At 38.4% G+C, this 14,034-nt stretch overlaps 1 protein-coding gene across 1 annotated transcript in view; it reads right to left on the bottom strand.

The window, feature by feature from the left end:
* GRIK3 (glutamate ionotropic receptor kainate type subunit 3) overlaps positions 1-14,034 on the bottom strand; it is a 506,016-nt gene that overhangs the window by 273,698 nt on the left and 218,284 nt on the right. Inside the window, exon 2 of the mRNA XM_063454917.1 lies at positions 894-1,070. Within this exon, the coding sequence (XP_063310987.1) occupies positions 894-1,070 (177 nt within the window). The remainder of the gene's footprint in view (positions 1-893; positions 1,071-14,034) is intronic.

A 14,034-nucleotide genomic window follows, 5' to 3' on the forward strand; every position in this document is an offset into this window, starting at 1 on the left:
TGATGTCAGCAGACAGTCAGTTCAGAGGCAGACAGGGACAGAGCCAGCAGCTGCAGACTTGAATACAAGTAACAGTTTACTATATTTAGGGACCAGGGGGACCCTTTAGGGACAAGGGGGGCTAAATGGTGGTTTTAACATAATAAGGTTAGAAATACATGATTGTGTTCCTGACCCAATAGTGTTCCTTTAACCCCTTAAGGACCACATTTCTCGAATAAAAGGGAATCATGACATGTCACACATGTCATGTGTCCTTAAGGGGTTAAGCAAAAGTATGTGAAGAGTAGTTAGGGTTGCCACCTTTCTTGGAAAAAAATACCAGCCTTAATCATTTGTATAATTAATTAGTTATGCGTATTACTGAAATATTGGCACTGGACAGGCAGCCTCAAATACCAGCTGTGCCAGTAAAATATCAGTCAGGTGGCAAACCTAAGAGTAGTGTGTGAAAAATATATATATTTTTTTTAAATGGGCCTGTTTCAGGGGCCTGGAGCTGCAGCACCATCAGCCCCTATGTTAATCCGGCCCTGCTCTGGTACCATTGTTATTATATTGAAGCCCGTTTGTGTTTGACATTGTTTTTCAGGACATACAATTATCAAATGAAACTCTGTGATACTTGTGGTACAGAAGAGTGTTCACCTGTTTTTATATTTTAGTGTGAAGACATACACAGAAATAGTAAACATCATGAACTGCATTTCAACAGAACACTTTTTATATCAAAACCTAACTTTTACAATTGTTTGTTTTTTGTGTGACAGCCACGAAACGCATTCATCTTGCACTTTCAGATTAATTCTGCAATATTACTGAACTGACCTATTTAGAATATTGATGGCATTAATGTCTTTCAGGATGGTGCCAAATACACTCAAAGCACTGACCTTTCCGGTTTGCTTCAAAGCTGTCGTAGAGATTGATCCTCTGAATATCGTAGGTAAGAGTTGTGTTTGGCAGTAATGTTCGGTTTCTGTTGATAATATTTGATGCAAACCTGAAGGCGTGTTCTTCTGCACTCACTATCTGTCCTGTAGGTCCTTCAAGGAATTCAAAGATGCCCCCTGCAGATACAATGGTGAGAACATATATTAGACAAACTGGCATTACCTCTAGCATTAGAAAATAAAACTATAGTGCAGTCTAAGACTTCAAGAATTCACCCAAAATATTTTCTATGTGGATCATTAAAATATTCAAGACATTATGATAGAAAAGCGCTATCTATCTATCATTTTTTTTCGGCAATCTTTGTATTATTGTGGACATGAAATACAGACGTGTATCATTGGCATAGACAGGATGAGTCATAGTGCGACAACATGCATATAGGGACTAGCGTCCACATTGAGACAGGTTATACACAACATATATATATATATATATGTGAAAAAATATGTAGCTTGGCACTCACCCTGTCTCAATTACGTAGTTTTTGATGCCTTGGTGCTATCCCACGTTAGTAGATATAAATGAAGCAATAAGAGATGCACTCTCCGGTCTTAATAAATGATCAATAGGTATTTATTTCCCAAAAATGGTTTACATCACCAGATCGACGTTGAGGAAGACCCTGTAGGGTCGAAACGTCGATCTGATGATGTAAACAGTTTTTGGGAAATAAATACCTATTGATCATTTATTAAGACCGGAGAGTGCATCTCTTATTGCTTCATTTATATATATATATATATATATATATATATACGAAATAACAATATACGCTAAACAATAGTTGAGTAACTGACATAAATAGGTGCTTGAGAAAGAATACAAAATATATGCCTGGAGGAACAGTCTAGGCTAGGCATTAGTAGATCAACTGGTATAGTATGGGTGTTTGATTACAGGCTATGAGTACTAGATTGTAGTACCACTTAGTCCACACCATTGTGGATTGCAACAAAGCACAAAACAAGAGAGATATGAGATTAATTACATATTTAAAAGTGTTGTTGGTTGCCATGTTTTGGCCTTTGGATAGGCTACTAAGTAATAAAACAAAATAGATGCGTGGGTTAAGAACCTCACCTAGGTAATGGTATCTTAACAAGCATAGGTCATGAGCATCATATTAAGATGCACAATATTAATACTGCTGAAACTTAATGTTATCTTAAAGTAACATAGCAAAAGAGATAAGTGATGTCACATCGAGATAAAAATGAAAATAAATAAATAAAATAAAATGGAGATCGATGTGAGCAAAAATATAGAGATATAGGTGGATGCTGCTTGGCATGCAGTAGGCATTCAGGTAGGCAATAAGTCAGTCACGAGTCAGCCGATGCCCTGGCTTGGAGGAGAATGAAAGAGGTTGAGTGGCATTATGAGACAGGGTCTGAGCAAGACTACTCCCCAGCTGCAGGCCGTCATGAAGGCTTGCATCCAGAATCGATGAACTTGGGTGCTCACAAAGGAGTCATAGTTCTTCCCTTTAGGGGATGGATCTTCTGCATCATTGGTCGATGCACCAGGTGTGTATCCCTGCTGGTCTTCAGCCCAGGTAGGCCATGGGTGGGAGACTGAAATGCTGTTGGGGAGGCCCCTTCTTTCCTCTCTCCACTGTCTCTCTCCAACTGGAGCTGATGTCATCTCAAGATCAGCTGATAATTTGACCCAAAAGTTTTCGAAGATCTGGGTCAGGCGCTGCTGTATATGCTCATATGTGCCATGTGGGATCATTGTAAGCTCATGTACACCAGGTGGCAGCGTGTCCGCCATCTTGAGATAAGCCACAATGCCCAAGGGTTGTGTCAGTGTGGGTGCTTAAAGGCAGCAGAGGCTAGTGAGGTTTAACAGTGGGGAGTGGAATAACCCCAAGCAGTCTAGAGGGGGGGGGGGGGGGTGGCAGCTATGTACTGCTCTCACTGTCCTGGTCAGAGAGCTGGGAGAGCGGCCGTCTCTCCTCAGCTCAAACTTGAGTAGGCCACAAACCCTGGTCCGGGTGCTGAACAGGCTTGTGTAAGGTATACCGTGTACACCGGCTCAGCAGGATGAGTACTAACTTAGGTCAAAATGAGCGTGTGGCCCGCAGCTAGACCCAATTTTTCGGTATCAGATGCAGGAGCTTAGACAAAGCTCCGCCACCCTCTATCTATCTATTGATATCATCAGTCATGCAACATATGGGCTCATAAGAGGAAAGAAATCTAAATGTCTCTTTAACTTAGTCCTAATAATAGCATCATAATTCAATTCATAAACATTTGATATCACTAAAAAAACTTTAAAACCAGCCGATTCCTGTATGAAAAAACAAAAACAAAAAAAAACCAAGATAAGCTGAATGTGTATCACATAAAAAGATGCATTCTAATTAGCACAATAAGGTACTGTCCCAGAAGGGGATTTAAAGACAGACATGTCATTAATTAGGCACCATATGGATAGGTTAAACTAATGTAGGCTATATATTGCCATGTAATAGGAATATGCAGATAGTGTAATGAAAAATTTTTTTCAAAATTAAAATACTACATACATTTTACAAAATAAGAATTGAAAAACTGCAACGTAGACATTAAGTACGTATTAAAATATAAATAATAAAGAGGATGACTCTTGGATGAAACGGATACAATTGTTTTTATGTATGCCATCTGGTACCTGCTATGATACCATAAGCAGGTAGTTTTTTTTAACCATATGTATTTCTAATATTCTTCCCATATGCTCTTTCATTATAAGCATGTGCAGGGAATAGCTTTATATAATTTAATGAATGTATTGATATCAGGTATGCATTTAAAACATATCCAGAAGTTTCACTAAAGTGAGAATTCAAAGTGAATTTCACATTTCAGGCCAGAGTAGCCAAACTGAAAGCATAGTTGTCTTGTAAAATGTTTCCAGATTGACAGAAAATAAACTGTTACTGATTCTTCATAGTTGAAGCTGTATTCCCAACTTTTAACTTTAGCATCCAGTGATCCATGCATTGTACATAAATTGTTGATCAGTGAGTGGAGATACTATTTTATTTCAAAAACTACATATGAACTTAAAGCTTCAGAGTTGGCTCACTGAATTTGTTAAAAAAATATGCACAATGTAAAATAGTTGTGCTGTATTTTTGCACAGTTGCTGCATTTCCAATGTCCCCATCTATATGTTTTCTGTTTCTGTTTTGTGAACGATGGTCTGGAGAGATGATGTTTCTTGGGGTCCTCCACCAACATGCTGAGACCATTTGTACAAAGATTTATGTTAGAGTCAAGACCAGCCAATGTTTCTGCATAACACACACAATCTATGTGTACTGCTCACTATACTAACTGCAGGAGGATATAGAATAAGGAATATTTTTGGAGGAGGGTTGGGGGTGTTACAGTTTCTTAGCATGGCTTTTGCAAAGTCAGAACCTATTGACTGACGTAACGTGGTAATTTTTGGGACACTTGCTGACAAACACTAGAGTAATTTCCTCCAAAATAGTGGAGTAAAAATCCACTGTTTCAATCAGATGGTCTCATAGAGTTTCCCCATATGAAAGCATTGGATTGGCTAATATCATCGTTCTTGATGATGTAAGCCAAAGAGGCAGAGCAGCACGTCAGAAACCAGCACTGTGAGGGATATAAGGTAAGTAAACTCACCTTTTTCTCTCCTGCAGTGGGGGCCGAGTAACCTAAATAGTAACTAGGGCACTATAGCTTTAGGAATACACATTTGTATTCCTAACACTATATAGTTCCTTTAAGGTCTATCAATTGTTTTTCATAACATTAATATTCTGAAAAAATATGTTTGATTTGTAGAAATTTCTTGGGATGCATCTACCTTACAGGCATTTTTGCACAGTGTCTCTACATACTATTGATGGTCAGCTATAAGCACAGAATATATGACGGCCATTCCTTCCTTCTGAACTGCTTCTGAATTGCTTTTTATTTCTGCACAGAAAAGAGTTTTTGTTTTCAACAGTGGAGGATGACAGCCAGATTATATATGGAAGAGAGAACTAGGGTTACAGTTTATTTGAGCATTAGGGATTTTGGATGATTTTAGTATGCTGTCTGAGACTTTAATTCCAGCTTTTTGATGGTAAGCCAAGAGTTTAGTCATTACTCAAATGCAGGCAGAGATGGGTAAATGAAGCACACAGGAGAGGCACAAAATCAAATATATTGTTAATTTGAAAAAAAATAAAAGAAAATGGCAACATTTAGAGTGCACTTGACATGGCATGGTGATACTTAAATAAAACATCACCCGTATGTTGATGGTCAAAAAAAGCACATCTAATTTTATTTGGGGGGGGGGGGGGGGGGCATATTAGTCCTTACATCTGTGCAATACAAACAATTTCACACATGTCCTCTTTCGAATGACATGCATGGAATCTCGCAATGTATAGTGTGCAGCTGGTTGGAGGCTGAAAAAAATATTGAGGTAAGTAGATATTTAATTATTTTTTTGGTCAGAATGTCAGCATGATTTATAGATTTACAATACCTAGCTAAAAGATATGTTTTTTTTTTGGGGGGGGGGGGGATTTTTTTTTTTTTATGACGTCACCCTAAATATGGAAAATGCCTCCATTTATAATGAATGGTAATGGTAATAAAAAATTATGTGATTTGCAAGCAACAAACACTAAGGATTTGAGGGACACACTTCAAACACCTAAAGTACTTGAGCTTGCTTAAAGGACCACTATAGGCACCCAGACCACTTCAGCTCACTTCAGAGAAACTGCTATTTTTACATTGCAGGGTTAATCCTGCCTCTAGTGGCTATCTCCCTGACAAACACTGGAGGCCGCTTCAGTGATTCTCATTGAGAATATCGCACTGAAATCCCCATAGGAAAGCATTGAGTAATGCTTTCCTAGGAGCGGGTTTGAATGCACGCATGCCTCTGGCCACGCATGCGCACTCTGCTCCACTGGGGAGCTGACGTTGGCAGGGGGAGGAGAGGTCACCAGACCCAAGGGATTAAGGTAAGTGGCTAGAAGGGTTTTATCCCCTTCAGCAGAGCGGGAGGGGGGGGCTCCGAGGTGGGGGGGGGAGGGGGCAATTAACCCTATAGTGCCAGGAAACTGGTTTGTTTTCCTGACACTATAGGATCCCTTTAAGTGCTATATGTCTGAAGAGTATATCCTCTTTTTTTCACTTTACAAAAAGTGAATGTTTCAATAGAAATTGGCACTTTTATTAATTAACCTTGTTATACCCCCCCCCCCCCCCCCCCTCAGCTGTCATTCAGACAGACCACTGACCATTTTACTTCCTGGTTATTTATCTCAATGGAGCTAAACTTAAGAACTTAAGAGGTAGGCAAATGCTCATTGAGCTGCATTGGGAAGTCTGTGATTAGGCAGCCACAGAAAGTCTGGGTGGGGAAGATAGGGAGGGTTTGCAAAGGATGCAGACAAGAGACCTTTAGCTTTTGCAAGTTGTTTTAGATATACAAACAATAAAAATGCATATTTGTATTTTGTATTTTTTTTATTCAAGCAGTGCAGTGCCCTTTTAATTAAGGCCAAAATGTGGCTTTCTTAATGAAAATCAGGACCGGCATTCCAATGGATCTATGTCAGCTTCCTAGTCACTGTCTAGTCTTGAAGACATTGTAGAGGCAACAAACCTAAGAATATGTGTATTTGATGAAATTATGTGTGGGTTTGTGGGAACCTAATAATTTGCAGAGATGAGGAATACGCAGTGTTGCCTGTGAGTGGAACATGGATGTGGTATGCATGTTAAATGTTACAGAATGCTGTCAGCAAGACCTAACTGTTCAAAGCAAGACCTAACTGTTCGATGTTATATTTAAAGGGACACTTTAGTCACCCAAAACACTTCAGCTCAATGAAGTGGTCTGGGTGCCAGGTCCCTCAGGTTTTAACCCTTCAAATGCAAACATAGCAGTTTCAGAGAAGCCTCTAGTGGCGCATTCGGCTCCGCTGATGTCGGACGTGGGAGCTGACAATAACTTGTGAAAATTACATTTGTAACCAATGTTTTTTGGCCTCTCCACAGGTCTTTTTCTAGGTCTTGAGAAATGTTTGTAAAGGGGCCTAAACCTCAATAATAATTGTCATGAATTATTGTGAGTAAATAAAAGAAGATTACTGATTGAAGAAACGTCCTGTGAGTGCTTCTATCTTTGGTAAAATGTTTATATACTGCGTTGGAAGCGCCAAGGCATTTACAAGTAAGGCAGAACACCAATATCTATCTATCTATCTATCTATCTATCTATCTATATATATATATATATATATATATATATATATATACTCTAGAGAAAAATTTGACAGACTTGCAAAATTTAAATCTGTTTTTTTTCCCTTTAATATCTCATGCTGTATCATGCAACACTAGAACAGTAAACATTAATACAGTTAGATCATTAAGTTTCTCAGCTGCTAATAGTGTTAATAGACAAGTAAATGGTCCAGAACTCTTCCCCGTAGATATAGAAACCAAGAATATTTAAGTCCATCTGGATTTCTTGTCAATTAGACATGAGAAAATTAAGACAACAATTAAAGAAATATGTCCCCAAAGAGTAAAATAAATAGTGAATATAAAAAAAAAGTATTTTAATGAAGCAAGCCATGTCCATATGTTGTATCTACTGGTCCATGTGCTGTTTTGAGACATCATTAATAATATGAATGCAATAATAATTTTTTACTATTGACAACTTGCCATTAAAGTACAATTTCTGAAAACAATGAATATTATTAACACTTATCTTTGGGGTTGTATAAGGACAGGCATTAGTATCTCCAGTTAATAAAATCTGTTTAAATGGTCTAGGACAAAGCCTTTATCAAACTACCAAAAGCAAGGCTGAAGACTATTCTCAACAGCATCCATTTAGCCTTCTATCTCTCTGAGGTCAATAAAATGCATACCGTTAAGTTTGGTGATTGCAGCATGTAATTTTTTTATTCATATTGTACTTAAAAACAAGGAAATCTATACAAACACTTCCTGGCAATATATTATTATATATAAAATACATATCATATTTAAATAAGGATGGAACACATACATGGACTGTACCTACAACAAATTTGATATTTCAAATGCATTTTTTTTGTACATACACGTTGTGTTTCTACCAATGTCAAATGTAACACAATCAGACTAACTAACTTTACCCAAAATCCAATATTTTTCATTAATGACACAAACTGCTATAAAACAGTTTTGATTTGCTCCTCTGTAATTAATACATCTTATATACTAAGTAATATGCAAAATCACAAAAATGTGATTCAACTTATATAACAATCTTACACGGAAAAGCTAGAACAGAACATAATGTGATTGATTTCTGAACATTTACACATAAGAAAATTATAACAGAAGGACATATATCTAAATTAAATATTAAGTGTATAGTTAAAGATATTAGTTGGGGGGGGTGGGGGGGGCAGACCCTGGAGCTGGTCAGCAGCCATTTTTGAGAGCTCCTGTCCCAGGACCCGAAAAAAGCTAAAAATAAAGCAAATTACCCATGTGTTTACCTGTTTGTACGACAGAAGCAAGCAAAGGAATATACCTGCATTCGAATGATGCCCGCCTGATACCGATATCACCCGGGAAGAGACTATACCGGCGCCTCGGGCCTACATCCCACACTAACAATGGCGGACCCTGATCTGGCTGGAGAGTCTAGAGGGGCTCCTATGCTCCATCGGAGACATCCCGACTGCTGATTTGGAACACGGGTGAGGAACAGTAGCTACCTTGAGATGGCATGGGCCTCGCTCTTCCCCTCGGGCGGTGGGGGTTATCCTGGCCTACTGTTTCCTGTTTATTACGTTCATCACGTTTATTACTTCTCATACTCACGTTGCTGGCCCCGTATATACCATGAGCCTGACCGCCTCACTCAGCGTGGAACACACACCTAACCCTGTGAAGCCTCCATGCTACACTGGCACCTGAGGAGCAGAGGGGGCTCCGGGGGGCATTGCGCATGATGTCTGGGCTCCGGGACTGTGCCATGCTGGAATTGTGGAGCTGTCGCCTCTAGGTTTTGAGGGGGACCTGGAGGAACTTGTCCCCAACGCTATTAGCCCTGGGGTACTGGGAGGCAGAGCCAGTAGACCAGTAGACCAGTAGCTGTGAGGATAGCCGACGCCAGCCCTGAGTGGCCAGAGATGGGAGAGACAATCAACAACCTTCATCTTACCTGGCTGGAGATCTTGGAGCGTAGTGAGGGTGCAGGAGGCGTGCTGGAGAAATGCTGGCAGATGGCTGGTGGCCCTGGGGTTGCCAGCGGGGGCCATGGGGTTGGCAACCCCCCCCCCCCGCTGTACATGGGACAGGACACATGCATATATTAATATGTTCAACTAGGATGTTATCTTGATTTATGCTACCATTGACCAGTTAACTTAGCCTAATATTGCATTAAACTGCAACGTTAAATTGCGAGGGACCACACAGTCTTCTCATTACTTGAATAATTTTGGCCAAATGGTTAATACAAATACAAATTAATACAAATTACATGATACCTTACCATACGGTTTAGACATTTACATATATTTAGGCTAAGTCTAAGACGATAGCTTATGTTATGTTTCCTCTGTAACATATGCAGAAACCGAACACAGGCATTTAATTCTGCCAATGCCGTTTGTTTGTTTTTTTAAGTACTTCTTATGATACATGTACTTGCTTCCCTGGGGAGACTACCACTCTCTTCATGCTTGGCAATTTTTCACTTAGATGCTTACATATCACTAGCCTACTGTTACAAACTGCTATTTGTAACTGGCCCTTTAAATGAGAAATTGCCCTGCTTCCCTGGCTTGTGGAGAAGCCTATTTGCCAGCCTCCTCCCGCATGACTATGGCCCTGGGAGATTGGGCCCGTTAAAAACAGTATTCGGCCATACCAGAGTGTATGTCACTCATTCTGGCCCTTTTAATCCTGTGGGGAAGGATTGGTACTTTTTATATGGCACTTCGACTGTATCCGAAGTGCCGAAGTTGTCGAAGTAGCCGCCATTCGACAAAGGAACACGTGGCGGCGGCCATTTTAATTTAGTCGAACGAGGTCAGCGGTATGTGTAGCCAAATTCATGGAACTAAAATCGGCTACACATTTCCGCAAACACCGCTGACCCTTACCTTCTCCCATACTGAACTTTCAGCTGCAGAGACTAATTCCCTTTCGAAGATTTGAACGCCCGTTCGAATGGGACTTAGTCGTTTTTCTGCATGAAATTGACCGACTGTTTTGGGCAGGAAAATGTGCTTGCGGTCAGTCATAAAGGACTTCCGTCTATCTTTTTATCCACTGGATGGATTTGTGTGATTTTTGGTTATGTATATATTTGAAGGTTGCTGATTCTAAATAAGTAATTTGTATGAATTTGTATTGGATGTATGGTTTTAAAGTTACAGGGTATGGGTAAAAACTGTATTTTCCTATCTAAGGAGATCCTGCATAAAAGAAGGTTCTTTTGGTGCCAATAAACAGAATGACTTGTCCCTCTAACTTGCAGCCTCGACTCATGTTTGTAGGGAGCAGCTATAATCACTTCAGGGATTGCTATGCTCTGCATGCTCCCTTTGCTACTGTGCTCTTGTAAGAGCTCTTGTTCCTGATCCTGCTTCGCTCTGCAGAAGGAAGAGGTTCACCTACTGGAACCTGGAGCCTGGTCGTAGGTCCAGGGCGCAGAGCAGACGGCGAGATACCAGCCCAGCAGCGGTATCTTATGGTGGCTACACAGTAGTTATGGTGTCTATGGTGCTGATGGTCCTTTGGTGAGCGCTAGGAGCATCCTTTTCTACGGTCCAACTTTCAGCCAGCCTGGAGGCAACCGTAACACCTACGCTTCCAGAGGCTGACCTATGCTGTATTTTTATTTCACTTCTTATTTAGTTTTTTACGTTTTTTATGCAGGAACAGGATTTAAGTCAAAATGCCTAATTATGAAGTTTTATCAACCTATGCTATCACTTACCTGCTAACTTATCCTACCAATGCATTAACTGGTAATGTTACATTGTGAGGGAATACATAGTCTTACCATTACTTTAATAATTTGGACATATATGGCTACCATCACTTATATAAAGCCTTACGATCATCCTGACATTTATGCATATTTAGGCTAAGTCTAAGCATATGATACCTTTCCTTTGTATCATATGCAGAAACTGGAGAAATGTTGTTGCGCTTACTTAAGTCGGTTTATCATTTCAATCATCACTTTAGATACGTGTACATGCTTCTCCTGTGTGACTAACATGTAGAATGTTACCTATGTCTTACGATTATCCTGTTCTGACGTAACCAACTGTAAGCAACTATTATTGATCATTTTCTTGTTGCCTATGAGCATGTATTAATAAACACTGATCTTGAATAATAAAAAAAAAAAATATTAGTTAAAGCAGAACTGTCACTGTCTGGGAACGTTGCATAATTTGCAAAGATCACCCCACGGTGACGACGCAGCTGGGGGTCTGATGTCTGGGCAGGAGCAGGCAAAAGTGTAGCTGAACCTGTCCCTCGCGGGCACTGCCATCTTGTTCCAGACAGTTGTCTTATGCTCCTAATCTCATTTACCTTATTCTATTTACTGACCCAAAGGAAGTGCATTGTGTCACTAAGATTATAATATAGTAAGGAGCATGAAATGAGCTTAACCCCTAAAGGACACATGACGTGTGTGACATGTCATGATTCCCTTTTATTCCAGAAGTTTGGTCCTTAAGGGGTTAAGGGCACCAATGTATTTATATATTTTTACTCCTGCTTTCACAAAGAGGTCAGGTCATCAATACATTTTGAAAGCATTTTTCAGTTGAATGAAAATGTTCATATATTTCTATGCTGCAAATTTTTTAATAATATGAGTTTCACATGTTGGTAATTGATCAGATTTTGGAAAAAATAAATAACTGCATTGAGAATGTGTGTTGTCCGTGTAAAATTCAGGTATGCATACCTATATACATGTTGTGTGTTTTCGGTCATCAATGTGAGATACTTAGTGGAACTGTTGACACTGGTCTTGTAACTGATAACTAGTCTACACAACTGTTGTTACCAAGAAACAATTATAATCACCTAGAGTAGACTAGGTAGTTTTTTTGACCTGGATAAATATAGGTAAACAAATCAAAAATTAACAAGTAAACAAAAATTAGTTTCCTTAACTGCAGGGAGTCCATATTAATCTTAGAAAAGTCTATTAGAGTAGATAGTTGAAGAAAACACATTCAAATAGAACCATAGTTACATAGCTGCATAGCAATACAGGCTAAAAAAAGATTCAATCTGACTGCCGTGGTTTAGAATAAATGTTCTGTGTAAATGTAAAGACACTACTCCAACACATGCATGTCAATATTTTCATCAGTGATACGGGACATACCTGAACAGAGAGTAAAGGATAACCTGTTGCACACAATGCTTCTGCCCTCTCCGCACTCCCAGAAGCTAAGGTCAAGAGTAAAGAAGCCATAAAACCATCCTTTTAAATGATACACAGCTTGGCCCCTCATCTTTACAAAGGTTAACAACACAGTTAATGTCAATCTAAAATAAGATCGATAGAATTATAAGACCCGAGTGACACAAGGATCATAACAATGATAAGTGATGAGTGCTTTATTGTGTGGTGCTGACATGCAGTGTTTGAGATGAGCAAACATATTGGTGTGAAAACATACAAATGCGAAAGAAGGTTGGGAAATATCAGATCAGATCAAATATAATCAGTGTTGCGCCCATAAAAACAGATTACTGATTAATATACATGTAGAGTTTGTAAACAGTTCAGACGTATTCCAACAGAAAACAACAGAATTAAACTTGAGGCCTAGAGCATAGTCAACAAACTGAAATTTAGGCATCTGGAATCACGATTGAAAATTACCAAACTACCTAAGACTATTTTATTTCCAATATTTATTGAGATTTCCAGATATAAAAAAAATGGCAATGCGTGATACATAAAAATAAAGATAAACATCAGATGGAGTTATATGGATGGGTCCTGAGATGTTTTAAATGTATCCTACATCATTTATAGAATGAAGATGTTCATCATTGATATGAAGGGTAACAGTTAGTTTACTGTTGAGGAGTACATTGTCAGCTAAAAAAAATCAACAACTCAGCTATTTCTCGAAAGATAACTAAGTACTTAATTAATAAGTACTTGCTATCAACTTTCACTGCTTGTCTTGGGGACTGTATATTCAGTTTTATGTTAATCAGAGTGCTAATAAATTTTGTTAATATCTAACAGTTAAACAGTCAAGCATACAAAAAAAAGGCCAACAGGCAGTCGTTGCCACTATGGTAATGGTAAGGAACAAATAGATAAATACAAATACAGTATAATATGGAGTTCACATGCACAGCAAGAAGGGTATCCTCTACCTATTTAAACATCATATAGAACACATCATGATTAAATGAAAGACTGTGCTAATAAAAATAAATAAAAATGGCAAATCTCACCAGCAACCGAAAAATAAGTAGGAACTAAAAACTTTAACAATACTTTACCAACACTTTAGGTTCACTAGAACTCACACTATAAAAACATTTTAAGAATAAAGAGTATTAAAATATGCATTTTTTTAATATATGTTTCTTTTTTTTAACACAGTCTGCAGTTTGATTTTTAGTTGTGTTTTAAATTAATAAACCCCCAAACCCATTTTAAATGATTAGGGAGTTGCAATTTCTCTCATGTCCCATTAAATGCTTAAAAAAAAATGGTTGAGGTCACTAATCATTACATGATATAACCAGCAAATACTGACCTCTTCTTTCACCCACATGTGAAATATATATTTTGATTATTTCACTTGGTTATTGATGTATTTTGATCTAGATTGTTCTTGAATGTGATTTTAAAAGGTAGCCATGACATATTTCCTTTTGGAATTCTTGCCATTTTATACAATCTTCAAATAAAGACATCTTTATTTGAAAGTACATCTTTCTAGAATATTTGTAAAAATCTCTATAAAGCAAACCAATGTGAATTAAAAATAATATCAGGAAGTATTACTTTACTGAGAGG

This window comes from Pelobates fuscus, chromosome 1 (assembly GCF_036172605.1).
Source record: "Pelobates fuscus isolate aPelFus1 chromosome 1, aPelFus1.pri, whole genome shotgun sequence".
NCBI classification, from domain to species: domain Eukaryota; kingdom Metazoa; phylum Chordata; class Amphibia; order Anura; family Pelobatidae; genus Pelobates; species Pelobates fuscus.